This window comes from Colletotrichum lupini, chromosome 3, assembly GCF_023278565.1.
Source record: "Colletotrichum lupini chromosome 3, complete sequence".
Taxonomy (NCBI): domain Eukaryota; kingdom Fungi; phylum Ascomycota; class Sordariomycetes; order Glomerellales; family Glomerellaceae; genus Colletotrichum; species Colletotrichum lupini.
Window position 1 is genome coordinate 5,467,975 of NC_064676.1, and position 18,849 is coordinate 5,486,823.

The window sequence follows — 18,849 nt, forward strand, 5'->3', positions numbered from 1 at the left end:
CTTTCTCTCTCGGAAGTAGTACCTGAGTTGACATCCATCATCCCTCTACGTATCCGTACTTTACACAGCTTCGCTCTGCTGTGCATCATTGCTCTGCTCAGCTCTGCTCCCACCTCACCCACCTCGAGGCAAGGAAAAGGTAAAAGGTACCTTACCTTACTGCCGGAAATCCTCCGTTGGATACATCACAAACACACCCCACTGCGATTTCTTCATATCTTCCGCCAGACTTCTCCCATATACCGGCCTTCTTCTCCATCCTTCCCCTCCTACCCGACTTCTCCTCACTTTTGTTGCTATTCCATCTCCAACTTCTGTTAGGTATCCTCCTGCGTTGCCAGTCCTTGCAACCCATTTCACCTCTTTTGTGTCTCTCGACTCAGCTGCTGCTGCTGCTGCTGCCTGACATCAACTAGCTCACCTCACTTCCACATTTCATCCCACTCCCACAACCGCAAACCTCACCGGAAAGAAAAACGAGAGGGAAGAAAAAGAGTACGTACCATCAGCTACTTGTCTTTGCAGTCTTGCCCAAGCACATCGTCAGGTACCCATTCCCCCCGACCATCCTCACCCATGCCCATTTACCCATCTCTTCCAACACCCATTTCCATATCCCACACACCCATGCCCTTACCAGCGTCAACCCAAGGCCCCAAGGGCCCCAGTTCTCTCCTCCAAGGAGGTCCCAGACCCAGGTCCCATCCATCTTCATATCCATCAACCCAGGTCCCAGCCCAAAGGGCGCACTGCACCGTCGTTCAACCCGTGCGCACACCCCCATCCTTACCTGACCTCTCTTTACCTTACCTTGCTCTGCCTTACAAGCGCGCATTCACACATACATACATTAGATACCGCTCATCCCATCCATCCCTCTTCCCTTGGATTTTCTACCTACCCGTCCTGCTTGAAGTTCTGTTCCGACCTTCCATCGTAGCCGCGTCTCTTCTCGCTCTTGCGCGCTCTTCCAACCTCTCTCCCGGCCCCGGAGCATAATACGCATACCTCGCCCACGCACCCGCCGTGTTGTCTACCGTCCATTTACTCACCTTGAGCCACAGGTTGTGTACCAAGCAACGCACCATTACAGGCCGTACCCGAAACCACACACCAAGACTACGAGACCCTTTGGCGAACCAACAGACTACCACTTGCTGTTACTTCTGGTGCGCGCATGGTCTCTGTCTTCCAACGTCTTAGTCTCCTCGTTTGCGCCTCTTAAGCAAGCCGCTACACCCGCCCGATTCATCTCCTCGGCGAAGCAGTTCCAATATCGACAGAAACGCCCACCGCGCATCTAGGCCATCGTGACTCCGCCGCGCATCCTTGTCTGTCCACCTTGCTTCACACACGTACTTACCAGGTACCCACCGCATCCTCTAATATACCGCTCTCTCCCCACGGACGTCATACCGGAGCGGCCTTTTCCTCTCGAACTGCAACTTCTCGATCTTTGCTAGCGGCCCATTCGACTTTGCACATCACCATTTGAAGAACCAATTTCGTATCGGTTTTTTCCCCCCATTTGGTTCCGCGACCACGTACGACGCTATCACCTACCCATTCGCTCGTTTTCACTTCCGACCGCTCTATGAGGCGCCAAAGCTCGGCCTTCCCCCACCTGACCTACGCTCGTTAAGGAAGTTCAGGCTTGCTCAGCTGAATCACGGCAGACGAAGAAGAAAAAAGAGACAGGCGTCGCAAAGCAGCAACACGAGGGCGAGGATTCGGACCGTTCGATCGCTCGCCAGAAAGAGACTGGATTTGGGAGACCACCCACAACTACTGAACACCAACTCGGTATCGCTGTCACTAGGCAGCGCGCAGATCTACTATCAAGATGTTTCGCCAAAGGTAAGCTCTGCCATGTTTTGTCGTTATGTGCCGACAAAAATAGCTGTGCAGCCCGGCTCCCCGCAGAGGATGCGCGCGTTGTTGCGCCATCTCGAAACCTTTTTGCGCCTGCCCGGACATGTACTGACTCGTGTGCCTGTTCACAGAACAAGCGCCCAAAAACCCGGCGATGAATTGCTGGCCACTTTTCGAAAGCAGTTCCCCGAGGTGGCTGTTACGACCACGGCCCCAGTTGGCGCCGCGAGCGCCGCCGTTGATAATACGGGCATGGTTCCGTCTATTCCGGGCGTTCAAGAAAGGTCAGTACAAATACCTTCATGAACCTTTTCTGGAGTTTTGCAGTTGCTTTCGCGGCACCTGGCCGCGCCCGCCGGGATGAGTTCAGGCAGAAACGCGGGGTACTCTTGCCCATGTGTGGATCAAGAGGACTCATGCGCAGTATTCCAAATAGGATGCTTGATTTATCCGACTCTGTGGCTAACATTATACTTGCTGTAGAAGCCACAGCCTCAGTCATGAAGCTTTCAGGGATCAAGACCCAACGCCCAGAGCTACGAATGAACCATGGAGGTTCACGCCGTCGCTGCTTGACCCCAACTCGTTCTCCTTCACCAACTTCGCCAATGCTCCGCCCGGTTACTACACTCCCACGCCGGGAGGCACCAACACCATCTATCATCCTCAAGCCGGTGACTTGCACACACCTACCCTAGGGCTCGGCATGGGTCTCGGGACGCCTCTGTCGATGCCTACGTCTGAAGGCGCAATGCACGCTGGGCAGCCTATGATGCACCTCGCCGGGTTCCAGGGGATGCAAGGAATGCACCACCCTCAGCAGTTTCAACAACCCTTCAATCCCTTTATCCAGCCTCCGGCACACCAGCAACCCTTCGCCCCCTCGTCATTTGTTCATCAAGACACCGGATACGAGACTATGGAGCAAGATGGGTCGCCAATGAACTCTGATCCATCTGAAGAGCGAATGGCTTCTATCGACAGCGCATTTCACAACTCGCCCATGGTTGGTTTCCAGGGACGCCAATTCGGAGGCCTGCCCATGGCTGCGGTCATGCCACCATCTGCTGAGAAGTTCCGGTTTCACGCTACTTTGAATGCCCCTACCGCCATGATCAAACACGCCGATGAGATTCCCGTCACGTATCTCAACAAGGGCCAGGCTTACTCTCTGTCTGTGGTCGATACCAATGCTACAATGCCTGTGGCTCCGGGGACCAAGTTCCGCACTTTTGTCCGGATCTCCTTCGAAGACGAGCAGCAAAGGCAGAAGCCCGGCGTCTGCTGGGCTTTGTGGAAAGAGGGACGAGGCACAAACGAAGCTCATCAACGAGGCGGAAAGCTGCAGGCCGTGGAATATGTAGAGGCAGGCCAGCCGACCGAAGGCGACGACAAGAGAACCCGTGTTGAGTTGGAGTCGTCCTCCTTTGACGGGTTTTCAGTGGTTTGGACCCCCGGCATCAACGGCGCCCCCGAATGCAACATTGCCGTACGCTTCAACTTTTTATCAACCGACTTCAGTCACTCCAAGGGTGTCAAAGGCATTCCAGTAAGACTCTGCACCAAGACCAGCACATTCCCGATAGACACCGCACAGCCAGCAGCCGATGCCAACCCGGAGATCTGTTTCTGCAAGGTCAAGTTGTTCCGCGACCACGGTGCCGAGCGGAAGCTTTCCAACGATGTTGCACACGTCAAGAAGACCATCGACAAGCTCAAGCAACAGATAACCCAAGCTGAAAGCGGCATGAAGGACTTTGGAAAGCGCAAGAGGTCGAACGCTGCAGCACAAGTCAAGGGTGCAGATCAGCGACCCGGCAAGGTTCAAAAACACAAGCGAACTTGGTCCATGTCCTCCACCAGTTCAGCCGGGGCCGGAACTCGCCCTCCTCTCGAAGAAGACTTGCACTTCAAGCTTCAAACATTGCAGGATATGTTTACCAGTACCCGACCTGTGAGCGTATTGTACCTACGTGGCGAAGAACTCGACGATCCAGACCTGCACCCCGTTTCGCTTCCTGGAGAGCAAGGCGAACTTGCCAAGGTAGAATCCCGCGAAGGCCCAGCATGGCAAGCACGGAGTGGCCGCAGTTCTGTTGCTGGCTCGTCTCTCGTATCACCTTCGCCGAGCTCCCTATCACTAGCGTCTCAGGCTTCAGTTGTCCCCAATCGTCAATGGGCTGGGTTTGAGGGTGAGGGCTCTGGCGAACCTGCTTCCCGGCAAGGGTCAGACCAACCTACCAAGGTCACCAAAACAGACGATGCGGGCAATTTGAGCGGTTGGATCGAGGCACTAGGAGTGGACCCAGCTTATCGTCCTCCTCCAGAGCGCGTGGTAAAGCCCGCCGCTTGCTTCTACATTCTCCGACCCAACATAACGGAGCCAGAAAAGCGGGAGTACTACCGGGCTATCTACTTGGCCCAGAGGAATCTCAAAGACTTTAACTATCGTGTGGCTGCAAAGTGGAACCTGGATCCTTCGAAGATTCTGCGGACAGTTCACGTTCTCGATCGTGGTCTCGAGGTCGAGATAGACGACGACGTCATCCAAGAACTCAGAGAAGGCCAAGACATGAGGCTCGAAATCAAGGAGATCTTGCCCGAAAACCCCGTCCAGCTCAAACGCGAATGGGACATGGCCATCGACCCAAGCGATGGCGACGCCATGGATCAATCATCTGCACAAGGCGGTTTCGAATTGCGCCTTAACTTTTAATTTCACATAATTGGATCCATCTCTACTTCAGCAACAATTGGATAGGAATCGAATCGGGGACGGGCTTCATTTTTTCTTTCTGCTCGTCACCAGGGAGGCCACTAGGATATGGGTGGCATAGGCATACACGCGCTCGCACACGCATGGTTGGAATATCGCTCCGAAGGCGTTGTTGATTTTGAGATACCAAGTCCCTGGATGGGCCGCTTCTTCTTTTCAACGCTTCTCGCCACACGAATCGTGGGCGACTTTATGATTTGGGTGTTTAGATCTGGGCCACTATGGGCAATCCTGGGCAGCAAAAAACACACAAGATATCCCCCCCTTCCGCAAGGGCCGTTCGGCACACTCTGGAGAGGCTCCTTGGAAGCGCGACGGGCAGACACACGACGAAGAAGATCTCACAGACAAACCAGACTTCTGTGGCCCTTTCGACCTTGCCAATGGCCTCTGATGCGGCCTTTTTCAATCTCTTTTTTCATTTCACGCATCCATAACTTTTACCATACTATTTGGTACCCAACTCTCTGTCTTTCATTTGTTCGAGGCAACACCTTGTGTGTGTCTTTGCTTCCTGAGCGCTCAGGAGCCATGTAGCTTGGCCGATGGAGTGACGCAAGCATTGGAGGGGAACATTGATAGAGACGAGCTCCCTGCACTGCAATGCATTGTCGCTTGTACCATAGCAACATACCCGCTGATTTCTTCGGTCTATCCGGGAACAGAGAATTTACGGCATTTTCATGAAGTTTGCATTATTATCGCAGCGCTCGCATCAAGCATATTTCAAATTGAGATTGCCAGGCCCGAGAGACCGAACCACAGAAACAATGGCTGACTCTAGTGCTCATGTCGGTTCCGTATAGGTCATGCACGGCGGTTATTACTGACTGGGACACAAAAGCCGCCGTTTAGGTCGTTAAGCACGATGATTGGAAGATGGCCGTGTTGTGGCTAATCTCGCGTGGGAAGCGCTCATTTCGATCGTGGGAGCCACCAGGGAGGCGTTGAAACCGCTGTCGAAGTGTTTTTTCAGCTAGCGTCGTCGACGGTCTAGACCACTGTCATCGCGGGTCCGGTTGCTCCATCATAATCGAACAACATGAGCGGAGACTTCCCTCTGGCAATGAAGACGGATCCAAAGTTTCGGTCTGCCGCGCCTGGGATAATCCCTGAATACAGCCATCGAGTCCACAACATCGTCGATGAAAAGCGACTGTCTTTCTCCAGCCGCACAGCGGTCTCCGTCCGATCGGTCCCATTACGACCTGCTCCAACGCCTTGACGCCGCGCCGCGCCGACGGGATCCGGGCGTATTCGTACCCTCGAACAAGAGCGAGGCTCTCGCTTGAGAGTCATATCCAGACCGTCTCGCTGGCCCTCGGTGAAATCACGACAGAATCCGACATTGGGGCTCGTGAATACGGCATCACCTATTTCCTACGAGCTTTGACCCCCGCAGTTCATGTTTGTTCAACGATCCCAGCCAACCGGAGCAGAAGATGCAACTTTTGGGGAACGGGGCCAAACGAAGTTTATTTTCTTGCGACTCTACGGGGTGAAAAAGATTGGGCAAGCACACGGTAAAGGCCGAGGCAACAAGTTTCCATCGAGGATGGCAACCTAATTCCGTGCAGCTGCTTGAGTACCACTGATCCATCAGGCTGCTATTCTGCGATCGGAATTCTCGAATTGGGGTAGAATGACCACTCAACATGCATGCCTCGGTCAGCGAATCAGTGAAAATGTTCGACAACCCTATCGAGTGCTTTCAGTATGGATAGAAGACACAGCAGGTGCTCATACGCTGAAAGGGGTCCATCGCGACATACCCCGACAGCTCCGCGGCCACCGACTGGCGAATAGCGGGGCAATTGCTTACTTCGTCCGATCCGTCAGCAGACCATCCCCCCGACGTACCCGGCGAGACACTTACACACCGGCCGGATTCCGGCCATGCCGTGCGATCGGCGCAGTACAAGATACCTCGCGAGGCCGCCCGACAATCCCCCTCACTGCTCTACGTCAAGCCACAGCGATCGCCGCCTTCCATTGCCTTTTGAGATACACGAGCCACTAATGATGTGGCGAGTGCTTGCGTGTTTCGAGGGTCTGGAAGCGCCATGGACTTTTGTCTCATTCGCTCGAAGACGTTTCCTCGGATGACCCAAACATGAGTCAAAATATGAAGGTTGAGCTAGTAAGCCGACCTACATACCTACGCCTATCCGTGCCGTGAGACCGAGAAGCCACATGTGGCGCAAGCGACGCACCACAGGACCAAAGATGGGCGACTACCTACGACTACAATGGCCCATCATGAGCGTGTTGGATGCTGCGTTGCTCGGCTACCTCCAAGAACTTGTGGCTGAGGGGTGTGTAGAGAAAGGTTGTTGGTCGATACTTTCGAGCAGCAAACGTGTTGACCTCAAAGAGCTTGATATCAAGACACCAGCGTACACAAACAACTACCCATGCTCATACAATTCGATCGCCTACGTATCATGGTATCATCTCACCAAAAGCGATGCCGTATCACATCACAGGCACATCACCTCTGTAGCCTGGATCAAAGGTGTCTATCATGGAGGCCGCCCTTGGCTAGAGCTGCAAGATGAACGACCGGCCTCTTGTACGGCCGCAACCATGTGGCCGCACGAAACCTCCTTTGCCAGACGATGTCAGAGGACAAGCCCTCAAAGACGTTATGTCTCTGAATCACGCACGGCGACGACTGGATTGTATTGCATTACGCTAACAGATTGAGAGTTGTTGGATCTCTGACTCGATCTTCTGATTGATTTCTCCGGCACCAATAGCCCGGACCGTCTGATATTTCGGAATGCCGAGGTGAGGGTTTGTGATTGAAATACAGTCCAGTCACGTTGAACTGTTACTGAAAGACGTCAAACCCAACAAATTTCACAACATCGCAGAGAAATTCGAGGCGCATTTCGCCGGTAGTCTCGAACTTTCCTGACAGATACATTCAAAGAGGGGCCTGCGTGCGGGGAATTCGGGGTCAGAAAACGACCTTGGCATGCGGAAAGCGAGGCTTTCGCCTTACCAGGTCGATCTCCTGCGGCTAAAGGTAACGGTAGCACCTTCGGCCCCGGTCGCATGCGACCCCATGGTCCCATTGCTGATGGGAAAAAGAACGTAGGGATACTTCGAAGATTGCCCAACTTGCATCAGAGCCTGATAATGTCTCAAATTCTTCAGACATTGTCTAAGAATTTGGAGCTGTACACACCAAATCACCCAAGAAGAGAAAAGTAGCGGGAAGCACTCCTCCGGCCACGCGTCTCATACCATGTCGCGAAGACGCGGTTGCGAGACCCTGCACCTGAAAGTTAATGATTTCCGAAGGGTCTGCATCATGCAGCGGCACGAGTACACGATGAAGGTCTACGCGAGCGGGTGAAGCCATAGGTCCTGCATTCCAAGTACCGGTACATTGGAAAATGGAGTGCCAGCCACGGCCTAGAGATGGTGGAGGGCACTCGCCACAAGTCAGTTCTCAAGCCGTTCAGCAGACGCTTCTGAGTGGCTCAAGATACGAGAGAGACTAGAACCTTTTGTCCTAAGGGAGTGGCTCAACCGGCTTCCCAAAACGGAGCGTTTGCACGCTGATCATTGACGACCACGGGAGCATCTCCAGGACCACGCAGAAGAGCCTGGATCCAACGAGCTGTAAGAGAGACCACGGAGAGACAGCCTTGTCACGCAGCTTCGACGGCGTCTATGGAACACGAAGATACTTCATGCAGAGAAAAGGAGGGCAGTTACATTCCAGATGACCTCTGTGCGCCTGTGACGAGACAGAATGCGCCATGATTGCGCGGCTACTAGCCACAGTTGGTGCCACAGGTCGATAATCCGGCGCCCATGATCCTCCATGGCATGAAGATCACTCCAAACTATATCTCAAAGTCGCATCATTCTTCAGGGGAAGTATCCAGTCAGATTCATCAAGACCATGGCATCTCAGCTGGCCAAGGGTTCAGCCCCTTCGCGTAAAACAATTAGGTTTAGCGAAGGGTTTAAGGCCTCTGTTCGGCTTCGACCTCGCCCGCCACAAGTGTAGGGAAGACGTCGATCACTTGCTTCATGTGGCTTTAGAGGCGAGCCACACTTGGAGCGTTCGAACGATATCTGTGGAGAGTTGCGTGGCTGAAGTGGCTGAGCCGCTGCTTCCCTGGGGGGTGTGCGCCAGGTGTGGAAGAAGTACGACTTCTGACTGGCTCTGGTCTGATGCACTCGCCACAGTTGAAGGGGGACGGATGGGGGAAACAAATGGCGTTCGTGCGTAGGTGCGGCTTTTGCAGCCGTCGGACGCAGTGGGCGCCCCAGGGGTGAGTGTCTTTGGGGTCTCGTTAGGAAGAAGTCACTTTCTATCTCGCCAACATCTGGGCCGCTCATTGGGTGACAGGACCCCTACACGATTCCAGACTCTTGGGATCGCCGAGGATAGGGGTGCCACGAGGGCTCGGGACTCGGGAGGCATGGCGGAGGGGTTCCATCAGAAGAAGGGAGTCTTGGACCCAGCCACAAGGGACTCTCGCCAAGTTGAAGAGGATAAGAGTCGACGATGCCCCATGGACCAGCGCTCGACGCGGCTCTCTTGGTTGATAGATGTGAGGTTCTGGTGCCCTTTCCACGCTCTTACACCGATCGTGCCCTGTCTTTTTCTCCGATCTGCTTCTGCGACTCCCTTCTTCCTCCAGGACACAGCGACTTCGAGGTGAGAATCCCTCTTCTTGTTTCCTCGTTTCTCCTTACCCCATCCTCCACCTCCTCTCCAGCCACAGTGAGGGACTAGGTTTCTCTGCTTCGGTAGCGGAGTGACGCTTGTCTTGCCGTTGGAACGTCAATGGTGAGCCAATGGCGACGACACATGAGGCCTGTCGGTTTCCTGAAGCGGTAACTTGAGGCTTTTGCCACACCCGAGAGCTCTCTTTTGAGGGAAGATCGCGAGTTCGTGGCGGTGTTCCCCTTTCACACCCTTTCTGGCCTTTGGCTCGGAACGTGGGGGGGCGAGGGTGATGGAGGAGCGAGAGGACCGTAGGCGAGAAGGGGCTAGGGCTGCAGGATCTCGCGATTCACATCCTCTTCACTATCAACTGGTCTGTTACCTGCTGCATGAGGGCATTCCCCTTGTAGAGCAGCAGCCGAGACGGCGATCCTCGCTTGCCAGCTGGCTCCTTGTGGGTGCAAGTGCTCCCTTCCGGGACCTTGAGGACGGATCAGTGCCCCCAGTGCCACCTACAATCGGTCTTGCTCCCTGTAGGGCAGGCGACAAGCGAACGAGAAGCCCTTGAAGCAGCGGAGACAAGCGTTTCCACTGATCAAGGGGCAGGATGCTACGGGTGGCCAGGCGGCGAGCTGTCGCCACGCGAGACAGAAGCTTGCCCCTGGCTTGTTTCCGCGATCGGCAGGGAGAAGATAACTCTTCTGGCGGCGAAAGGGGCATCTATCACCACAAGAGACCACTGGAGAGGTTTATCGCGCGGGGCGATATTCAGATCTGCGGACTCTGTCACCTGGAATGCGACGGTGATCGTGTGGCAGGAGTACCAGTGGAAACGCGATCGCCGTGGGAAGATGCCTTCTAGGGGCAGCTGTCGCAGTATGCCGAGTAGCATTGAGTTTAGGGCTGAAAGGTGCCTTTTCTTTTCTACTGCGTATGCTTCCCCCGTTTCGCCAGCTCGCCACCCTACCTCTCTGCAAGCTCTCAGAGTTTCTCTGGGTGACCTGACCTGACAGGCTGGCGAAGAGGCACGTTGAGTGGCGGGGATCGGCAAACACGTTTTGAGAGGGGGGGCCTCGGCACGGTTAGATGGGAGCCCATGATCGGCTGGGGATGACAGAACTCTGTGGATGATGGGACGTTTCAGAAGCTTTGTCAAAGAGAAGGGGAACGACCGACGAATGTGAAAGGCAGGGATTCTCCCGGATCTTTACGATGGTCTTTTCTTTCTGATGGTTCTGACGGCGAACAAGAGGGATGAGATCTGCAGATCGACCGTTTGCAAGAAGCGGGGAAATCTATCGTTGTGTATTTTGTTGACTATTTTTTGCGTGGGTTTCTGGAAATGGCCAGATTGCAAAGCTTCTTTCTGCAGTTATTCGAATCGGCCCGTTTTGATTTTTCAATCCAATTGATTTTTGTATTTACGATGTCTGTTTGCTGTTGATTTTTGTATACTTTTTTGCAATGCTCTCCTGTTTGTTTAGTGGAATTTAGCTGATGGGATTTGGGGGGTTACTTTTCAGGTGAGAGGAGGCGAATGGTGATCGGCCGTACGTCATTGCCCGTTTCTACCAGCTCCGCGACGTTTCGGAGGCGGGGGGCACGTTGCGCGGTCTAGCACAGCGTAGGAACGGCCGGCGGGAGAGGATCGGGTTTTTTGCCACATAAGAGAATGAGAAATTTTCCTATAATTCTAGTGATTCCTCTTTTACAATTTTTGCCTATGTTCTTGGTTGTGACTGTTCTTTTTCTCGTGCGACTTGGGGAATACGCTCAGTGGAATCTGCGTGGATGGGCGACGCTTTGGGGGGAAGGGGTTTGGGATTTACGACGACACGACGGTTGTATGAGGTTGGATTAGAGTACGACTGAGGTTGAAACTGGATATTCGGAATGACGGAGATTCGCTTGCTCTGGATGGGAACTTCGCGATGAGGTTGATGTCCGAGGTCGCGTGGGGGACGGAAAGGGGGGAGATACTGGGCGCGAAATGGGCGATGACGAAGACTACGACGAACACGAATGGGATACGCGATGATACGATTACGACGATAGCGAGCACGTTGCAACGGATTTGCGTTGATGGAGTCATTCGACACGAGTGACGATGGTATAGAAGCACGCGGCCCCGATGATGAGGATGGTTGCCGATGGATTCTGCCGACTCAACCCACAAGGGCGATTTCAACATCCGGCACGACGATAAAAGGCAACAGGTGGATGGGAAATGCTAGACTGTGACACCGAAGCGGATCGAAGCGGAACGTGGGATGGTGTTTCCCGACGAGCGGAATAGTTACGAGGATGCTTGGAAGGAGGGTGGGCTTGGGCTGGCATGCTATACTCTCGCTACACAGCCGTGATCTGAGGCTATATCTATCCTTTGTTTGACGTTTGGGGATGGTTCATGGGAGTTTCTGAGAGAATGGGGTTGAGTGGACGGAGATGGGATGCCTGATCGTAAGAGGCGAGAGGATACCTGGCTTTTGGGTCATGGTATGAGGGAAAGGTAAGTCGGTACTGGGGCCGGACATGCCGTCTCGCTATGCTCTCGTCGATGTGAAGTCATCCACCATTCACCCCTCAACCGTCGACCGGCAAGGTAAGCGGAGTCGGGTGCCTTCGCCGTTGGGGTTGTGTCTAGGGAGGTTGCTGTTTAAGGTGAGAGTATCAGGTGAGGTATCGTCTATTCATTCAGCTGTCAGTCGTGAGAATTTCGTCATGGAGTTACATTCGGTGCTATTACTGTCGTCTCTCAAGTTGTAGATTGTTTCACTCTCAAACTTGGGTAAGTAATGTCCCCACGAGGTTCTCACCAAAGGCGTTGGTGGGCCTTTACGGACTGTATACACCCTGCGATAAGCTAGCCTTGCTGGGCCTCGCTGTGGTAACTCTGGGGAAGGACCTCGAGGGGACAAGGTTTGCCCAAGTGGGTTACTAAACGCCCACGACAAACACCTTGTAGGTTGTCGTCTTTGGGCCGCCGAGTGGTGGGTTCTCAGCGTGCTTATTCTTGTATTCGGTGTATGAGGGGTGGTTTGCGCCCACCCCTCTGTCACCTTCTGCTCTAGGCATTTTTGCGCATCGTCTGTGGTCATTCCGTTTCATCTCTGCCACCATCAGGATAATGCGTAGTTGCTACTTGAACTCAAGTCATACAATGGCAAGCGCCATCGGAGCCTCTCGACCATTTCGTCACAATTAGTGGGAGGGAGTTAGAACTACGAGCAGTCTCTAAGTAATTCTTTCTTGATAAAGCCATACGCAGTCCTTGCTCATAGTCGACAGCAGGGCACCTTATATATACCCTCCAACTTCACGCAGCCGTTCAGGCGATCCTCAAGGCACCAGTGATTAATGCCATCGACTTCCTCGGCATGAGATAATTTCTAGGAGAAAACTAAATGTTACTGTTACCCCGAGATCATCTCTTCAAAGACAAACGTCTCTTTGTCTTGGCCTGACTAAGGATACCCTCCCGTTATCTATCACGCACGCTCATCCTCCCAACATCGTGAACGAATACGAACAGGTCTACCAGATCCCAGGAATGACTAGAAGTTCACTGTGCCTCCGAGGTCCCCTCCTTCGGATGTTGACACTCGTGCGGAACCTGGCCTCTCTCGGACCTCTTATTAAGAGAGTCTCCTCGTCTCTTTCCATAGTATAGCGGAGCCGGCGGAGAAGCTCTTCCTCATAGTTCTTGCCGAAGCCACGTCTCAAGTTTCAACCTCGATGTCTTTTCTCAGTCCCTCCTTACCTTCGAGCTTAACTCTACATGGCCCCCACTCCAGGACCAACTCCACAACATGGAGGGACTACCGACAGAAGAGCCGAAAGCAGATCTCATCCTTCTCATCAAGGAATAGCTCTAACGGGACAGTCTCGTCACTCCCATCACTAAAGCTTGGATCGCGAACCACAACCGGAATTTTCCTGCTCCGCAGCGCCTTCCACTGGGCCTTGTCTGTCGTCGGGCGTTGCAGATAACGGGTAATCCAGTCCGGTAACCCGACGAGGTGAAGATACTCAGGTCCACGCTTGCGAGACCCTAGCCGGTAGTGTCCCGTCTTCAAGTACCCGGCCGCGCCGTAGCTAGGATGCGTCAGGTGCTTGTCCACATAGACTCGCTCGATACTCGGTAGGGAGAGGGACCATTCGAGCGCGCCGGACAGGCCCCCTGGGGATGGGATATTCGAACTGAGCCAATCGAATCTGACATTTTGGATAACCCGGAGGATTCCGTCGGCCGTCGCACTAGGCTGAGAACTTGAGGAGGCGTGATGGTCGCTCGATTGTTGGGCACACGGCCACGGCTGCGTAAAGCCGATCTCGACGTCGTCATTAATGATCCAGAAGACGTCAAGCGCTGGGCATGTCCAAACACAATCCTCCTTCGAAAAGCCAAACATGCGCTCTCCAAAGAGTAAGACACGCGGTAGCATGTGGGGTTGGCTGCGATAGCGAAGGGGATGGAAAGTCTTCAGGGCCATGGCCCTGGTCCAAGAGCAGACTTGTAATGGCAGTCGCATATTGTTGAAGCGCTCCCTCGAGGAAACTAGCTTCGTGTCTTGAAGGTGTGGGAAATGTCGTTGTGAGTGGGCTATTACGTCGTCTTGTAATACGCGTCCCGGAAGTTGTAGTCTTTGAGGGTCTTGACTGTGACAAATTTCCCACGTGATGGGCTGGCAATCGGCGGCGGCGCCTGCGATCATTCTGTCGAATATCATAACTATGATCTCGTTTGGGAGATGGGGAAGGCAACGAGACTCCTCCACTACGTCCGAAGTCTTTTGCGGCGTCATTGTCGTAGGCGAATCAATACTCAGGAAGCGTAAAGTGATGCGGTAGTGATGATACTGTATGAGAAATTTGTGATGATGGTGTGTTGCCTCTAGAATTTCTCAGCGTTCGTCAGGTAGGATAGTAGCCATAATATCTGTAAAACCGATGGCTTCAGAGACGGCAGATAAAGAACCTTGAGTGTTCCACCGACACTGGACTCGAACAACTTTTTCCTTTCGATCTCCGAAAGAAAATTTTGTCATGAAATGTTGATGCTCTGACGTTGACGTCGGGGAAAGACGGACAAAGACTTTCTTTGCCGACCTTTCAAGCATGGTTTTGAAAACCAAAGGATCGTACGCCTACACGACCAGGCGTCGGGCTTTGGATTCTTTGTTTGGTATCTATGCTTAGAAGAAAGGAGAAGAAAGGGAAATTCTCAAGCACAATGATACTCCAGATTAACTAACTTGGCCCTCTTCAATATGTGTGAGGCATTCTGCAAAAGTAGAATCTCGTTGTCCGAAACTTCCCCACCACCATGTTCATGACGCCGTGGTTCCAAGAGCTTACTCCGTGCTCCGTAGCCACAGTGACACAGAATCAGCTAGTATCGTTCCCAATATCCTGTTGGCATCACAGTATCATCCAACCTGACAAGAATTTACAATCTTTGGTCTCATCTGGAGTCAAGTATTTCATTTTGAAGCCTTCGGTCGTCTGAATGATCTCTGCACCACCCTCGCCATCCTTGACGTACAATCGAATTTTCTTTTTCTCGAGAAATTCCCAATTAGACATGCCATCAAATTTTGATGTTAAGAGTTGCAAGTCGAGATCTATTCTGTCGTCAATCTCTACCGGCTCGCTCGGGCGAGGGCTTGGTAGAGCCGATGGTGAACGGCGACTCCGATAATATCTCCATGGTTCGAGGTGACAGACTACTTTTCTAAGATTTGGTAGCAACGACAGAGCAGTACAGAAATTGACTGGCTGATTCTGGAAGTATCTACTACCAGGTTCCGGACTGGTGGGAAGGATGATGTTTTGCACTTTCTGCAGGAGTCGAATGCCCTCCAGATTTGCTTGAAAGTATTCGTCTTCCATGGAAAAAGCGTCGATTTCAGGCAACGCCCATCCGTAGGGGGGCTCTTCACCCCGTGATATCTCCGCTCGGATTAACCTTTGACGAACCATTTTTTGACCCGTTCTGTTGATCTGCGAGGGAAGTCTGAGACTTGCGAATCTCTTTCGAGTTTCGTGAGACATTCTTCCGTAGTCCCTGGCGTCTAGGGCGATGGAGCTTTTAATCAAATAAGTCCGTTCCCAGAAGATTGGACATGCGGACTGCACAGCTTCTGATATGAGGATATCGATGATGGCCATAGATATCCTAGAAGGCAATGAAGCCGGGCCAACGGGGCGGGTTTCGCTCTCTTTTTCGTCTTTTGTTGCCGACAAGCATTGTGAGCATGTGCATTCTGGATTTAGGAACTTGATACTTGGACTTTCCGCATCGGGGTCATCCGAAGTATTGTAAACCTCAAAGGTAGAGAGTCGACTATCTGGTACTTTTCCGTATACTCGTACGCTTCGACGGCCGAACGGATTCCAAAATGACCCAAACTTGGTCTTTTCGGGGAGATGATGGTCGCTCCATTCGGGGAAATTGTCGGCATCCATAGGAATCATACCGAGAAGGCATTTGGTATCACTCATCTCGATGGTGTCAATGAGGCTTTTCCCATTGAAGATAACTTCTTTCAGTTGCAGCAGATTCTCAACAACTTCGAGAATAGTCAGGTTGAATTCCAGGATATAAAATCGTCGAATTTGTTGCATGAAAGCGTGGGCCTCAAAAGTCGGGAGATATATCAATGAATCGAGGAGGCTTCTAAAGTAATAACTTTCCACTTTGGGTACCCGGAATAGATCAACGTAAGGTAGGACGAAGATGTCAGGGCCCGTTCTCTCAAGATAAAAATGCAGCGAGGGAATCGGTATGAAGACCCTACTAGTGAGCTCTCTGCATTTCTTGTTGATCTGTAAAGGAATAGAGATGTTTCGGAATCGATGGACGCTGAGCGGTCCAGGGTAACCCACGTCGCCAGTGAGAGCGAGCCGGAAGTTCGACGGAGCGTCTTCTGCGTACTCTAATCGCCACTCAATGGCCCGTGAAGAAGCTTTCGCTTCTGCGAGGAAGGCCTCAATGATGGCAAAAAAATATCTCGGTGGGGATAGAGTCAGGGCCGGCGCAACCTGGAAGCGCCGGACGAAGTTGATGAGGAGACATCGTTGGATGACATAGATTGGCTCGAAGAAAAGTAAGTGGTAAGAAATTCAGATGAGAACGAAGTAGAAGCTTAAAGTGATTTTGGAAGAAGCGGGAAATCTGAAAGGAGGAGGAATGCCCCTCCTTTCCGGAATCAGGGAGGATGCACCATTTCGCGGCAAAGATTTCTACCCTTTTGGGCCTTATTTTATCCGACATATTACAGGTACCTGGAGGGCAATGTCTGCTGCCTTGAACAAACGATGACTGACTTTGGAGCTGCGGAGCCGCAAACCTTCGAAAGGGACCAAAGACTAGTGCCAGAGGCGACAGAAGGGCGGAAGCACCAGGAATATCAGCGGGCACAAATGATAAGAGAGCCCCAGCCACCTACCTGTTGGGGTCACAAGGCAATCAATTGGTGTATTATGCCTGTAAGCCGTTCCGTTCTCACAAATAATACCTTACATCGTACAGAGCATGTTTGAGATTAATCCGCAGTGAAAGCATGAACAGAGGAGTAGGAGGTAGTGAGATTGCGCTAAACGTTTGGCCAAATTAATTATATTTTCCACGGTCTACTCATTGCTTTCGACTTTGACCTGAACTGATAATGTATACCTCGCCCGAGACGCGGCAATTCCAGAGTCCGCGGGTTCATCGGAGCTAAACATCTCGTACAAGTACAAATGGCTATTCTGAAGCTTCAACTCTCCTTGTCATTATACTCAAGGTCGGAGGAGCAGCAGGAGCAGTCAGGAAAAAGATGCTTCACGCGAATACCGTCTTTGGTAATTTTCATCTCCATAACAGCCGGCTTGATATCATCCCTGAAAGCAAAAAGCTCAATCTCACGTCTCTTAAACGGAAGCCACAGCTTGCGGAAGGCACGACCGTGTCTCTCCTCCCAAATCTTCATATCCGGGTACCGGTGACCCTCGACCTTCATCCAGCCCGGGTGGATCGCCAGGAGCTCGGGGTCATCGTACATGGGCACAGAATAGCCGGCGATGATGGAGACCGTCTGCAGGCTCGGGAGCATTGACATCGCGGCGACGGCGACCTTGTTGTTCTTCTGAAAGAAGCGAAGGGTCGGGAGGAAGACGTGCTGGATGCCGCTCAGGAGATCGTGGCCCGGGCGAGTGGGAAGCTGAATGGCCGACGAGCATTTTATCTCGCGCACAGGGCGGGCGCCTTCGGTGTCGTTGAAGTCGGGAGTGAAGAGGTCGACGTCAGGGCGAACCCAGGCGTCGACAGCGGAGAGGGGCGAGTAGTATGAGTGGTTCTTCTTGACGGGCATGCGACGGAAGTGGCGATGTACCATGGAGCGCGTCTTCTTGTCGATTTGGAGGGGAAGACGAATGCTCTGGAAACGGTCGAGTTCGCTCATCTCAACCATCTCGGAGCCGACGTTATGGCCTCTGATCCGAAGGACGAGCTTGGTCGGGGCGTCGTGGTGGTAGTCGATGACCCATAGGACTGAGCGGTTGTCGGCGAGAGCGTTTTCGAGGTAAGCATCGATGATGCTGAGAAAGATCTCGCGGGGCAGATCTGCAGGACTTAATTTGCCTCGTCGGGTAGTGGATCGCGACATGCCGGCGAAGGAGGCTGTCGAGAGGACTGTTCGGTCTGCGAGGCGAACTTGACCGCCTTCTCCTTTGGTGTTTGAAAAGCCTGCTGGCGAAGATGAAGCAACGGCGTCAGACGCCATTGTATCTAGATGAGGAGATTTAGCAAATGAAAAGTGGTAGTGATTGCGGCGAGTTGTCTACTTACCTTCCGACCGCCAGAATTGAGGATCTGACGGTGTTTTGTCGAATCCTTCTCAACACTCCGACCTCAATGCTAGAAGAGGGTGGAAAAGGAAAGAAGGGATGAGTCGAGGTATGAAGGTTAGGACTTTGAGAAGATTCGGTTTCATGTGAGTAGCCGCTTAGTCGTCATGTTGGGCTTTGTTTGTTTGTCCGCCTGCATACTCACCCTTGACTTAAGGTGCAGAATCGGGCCTATGGCAGATTGATCAACCACAATACGGATCAACGTCCTGTCACATTTTTCTCAGAAAAGCTGAGGCTTCATTAAAGGCCCTGAACTGGAGACAACGACATACATAAGTCGACCCACCCCCTTTTGGCCACCCCCCCCTTTTAGCCACCCCATTTCTCCATCCCAGCTACCGCATTAAAACCCTACCCACGATTTTTAAACCACTATAATAATTACAAAAATCGTCTAAATATAATTCTTTTTTATATACTTATTTATTAATATATAATAGTCTTATATACTAAAAATAAAGTTATTTAGGCTCTTAAGGCTATTAAAAGAGGTCTCTTAGTTAATCGGGCCTCGATTAAGTTCGGAGTTCTAAAGTTAACTCTTTATAACTATAAAAAAGGCTACTAAACGAGGGTAATAATATTCGTAAACCTCTAAAGGCTTTTTTTATAA

General features: G+C 52.3%; 8 protein-coding genes across 8 annotated transcripts; 3 read left to right on the forward strand and 5 right to left on the reverse strand.

The window, feature by feature from the left end:
- Positions 1–1,843: 1,843 nt before the first annotated feature.
- CLUP02_06393 (CP2 transcription factor) lies at positions 1,844–4,588 on the forward strand (the record flags this gene model as incomplete). Its single annotated transcript, XM_049285392.1, has 3 exons — positions 1,844–1,857; positions 2,004–2,156; positions 2,365–4,588. 3 exons carry the CDS (start codon positions 1,844–1,846, stop codon positions 4,586–4,588), a joined length of 2,391 nt encoding a protein of 796 aa, XP_049142535.1.
- A 1,102-nt stretch (positions 4,589–5,690) lies between these two features.
- Positions 5,691–6,651, forward strand: CLUP02_06394 (uncharacterized protein; the record flags this gene model as incomplete). The annotated part of the gene is made up of 3 exons (XM_049285393.1): positions 5,691–5,737; positions 5,827–6,055; positions 6,403–6,651. 3 exons carry the CDS (start codon positions 5,691–5,693, stop codon positions 6,649–6,651), a joined length of 525 nt encoding a protein of 174 aa, XP_049142536.1.
- A 190-nt stretch (positions 6,652–6,841) lies between these two features.
- CLUP02_06395 (uncharacterized protein) lies at positions 6,842–7,354 on the forward strand (the record flags this gene model as incomplete). Its single annotated transcript, XM_049285394.1, has 1 exon — positions 6,842–7,354. One exon carries the CDS (start codon positions 6,842–6,844, stop codon positions 7,352–7,354), a length of 513 nt encoding a protein of 170 aa, XP_049142537.1.
- Positions 7,355–8,706: 1,352 nt separating this feature from the next.
- Positions 8,707–8,892, reverse strand: CLUP02_06396 (uncharacterized protein; the record flags this gene model as incomplete). Its single annotated transcript, XM_049285395.1, has 1 exon — positions 8,707–8,892. A coding segment is annotated over one exon (186 nt), but the record flags the coding sequence as incomplete, so codon positions are not given.
- Positions 8,893–9,951: 1,059 nt separating this feature from the next.
- On the reverse strand, positions 9,952–10,635 carry CLUP02_06397 (uncharacterized protein; the record flags this gene model as incomplete). The annotated part of the gene is made up of 2 exons (XM_049285396.1): positions 9,952–10,521; positions 10,573–10,635. Coding segments are annotated over 2 exons (633 nt in total), but the record flags the coding sequence as incomplete, so codon positions are not given.
- Positions 10,636–13,159: 2,524 nt separating this feature from the next.
- On the reverse strand, positions 13,160–14,146 carry CLUP02_06398 (uncharacterized protein; the record flags this gene model as incomplete). The annotated part of the gene is made up of 1 exon (XM_049285397.1): positions 13,160–14,146. The coding sequence occupies one exon, from the start codon at positions 14,144–14,146 to the stop codon at positions 13,160–13,162; it is 987 nt and encodes a 328-aa protein (XP_049142540.1).
- A 616-nt stretch (positions 14,147–14,762) lies between these two features.
- CLUP02_06399 (uncharacterized protein) lies at positions 14,763–16,418 on the reverse strand (the record flags this gene model as incomplete). Its single annotated transcript, XM_049285398.1, has 2 exons — positions 14,763–15,260; positions 16,026–16,418. Coding segments are annotated over 2 exons (891 nt in total), but the record flags the coding sequence as incomplete, so codon positions are not given.
- A 686-nt stretch (positions 16,419–17,104) lies between these two features.
- On the reverse strand, positions 17,105–18,109 carry CLUP02_06400 (uncharacterized protein; the record flags this gene model as incomplete). The annotated part of the gene is made up of 1 exon (XM_049285399.1): positions 17,105–18,109. One exon carries the CDS (start codon positions 18,107–18,109, stop codon positions 17,105–17,107), a length of 1,005 nt encoding a protein of 334 aa, XP_049142542.1.
- Between the last annotated feature and the right edge of the window lie 740 nt (positions 18,110–18,849).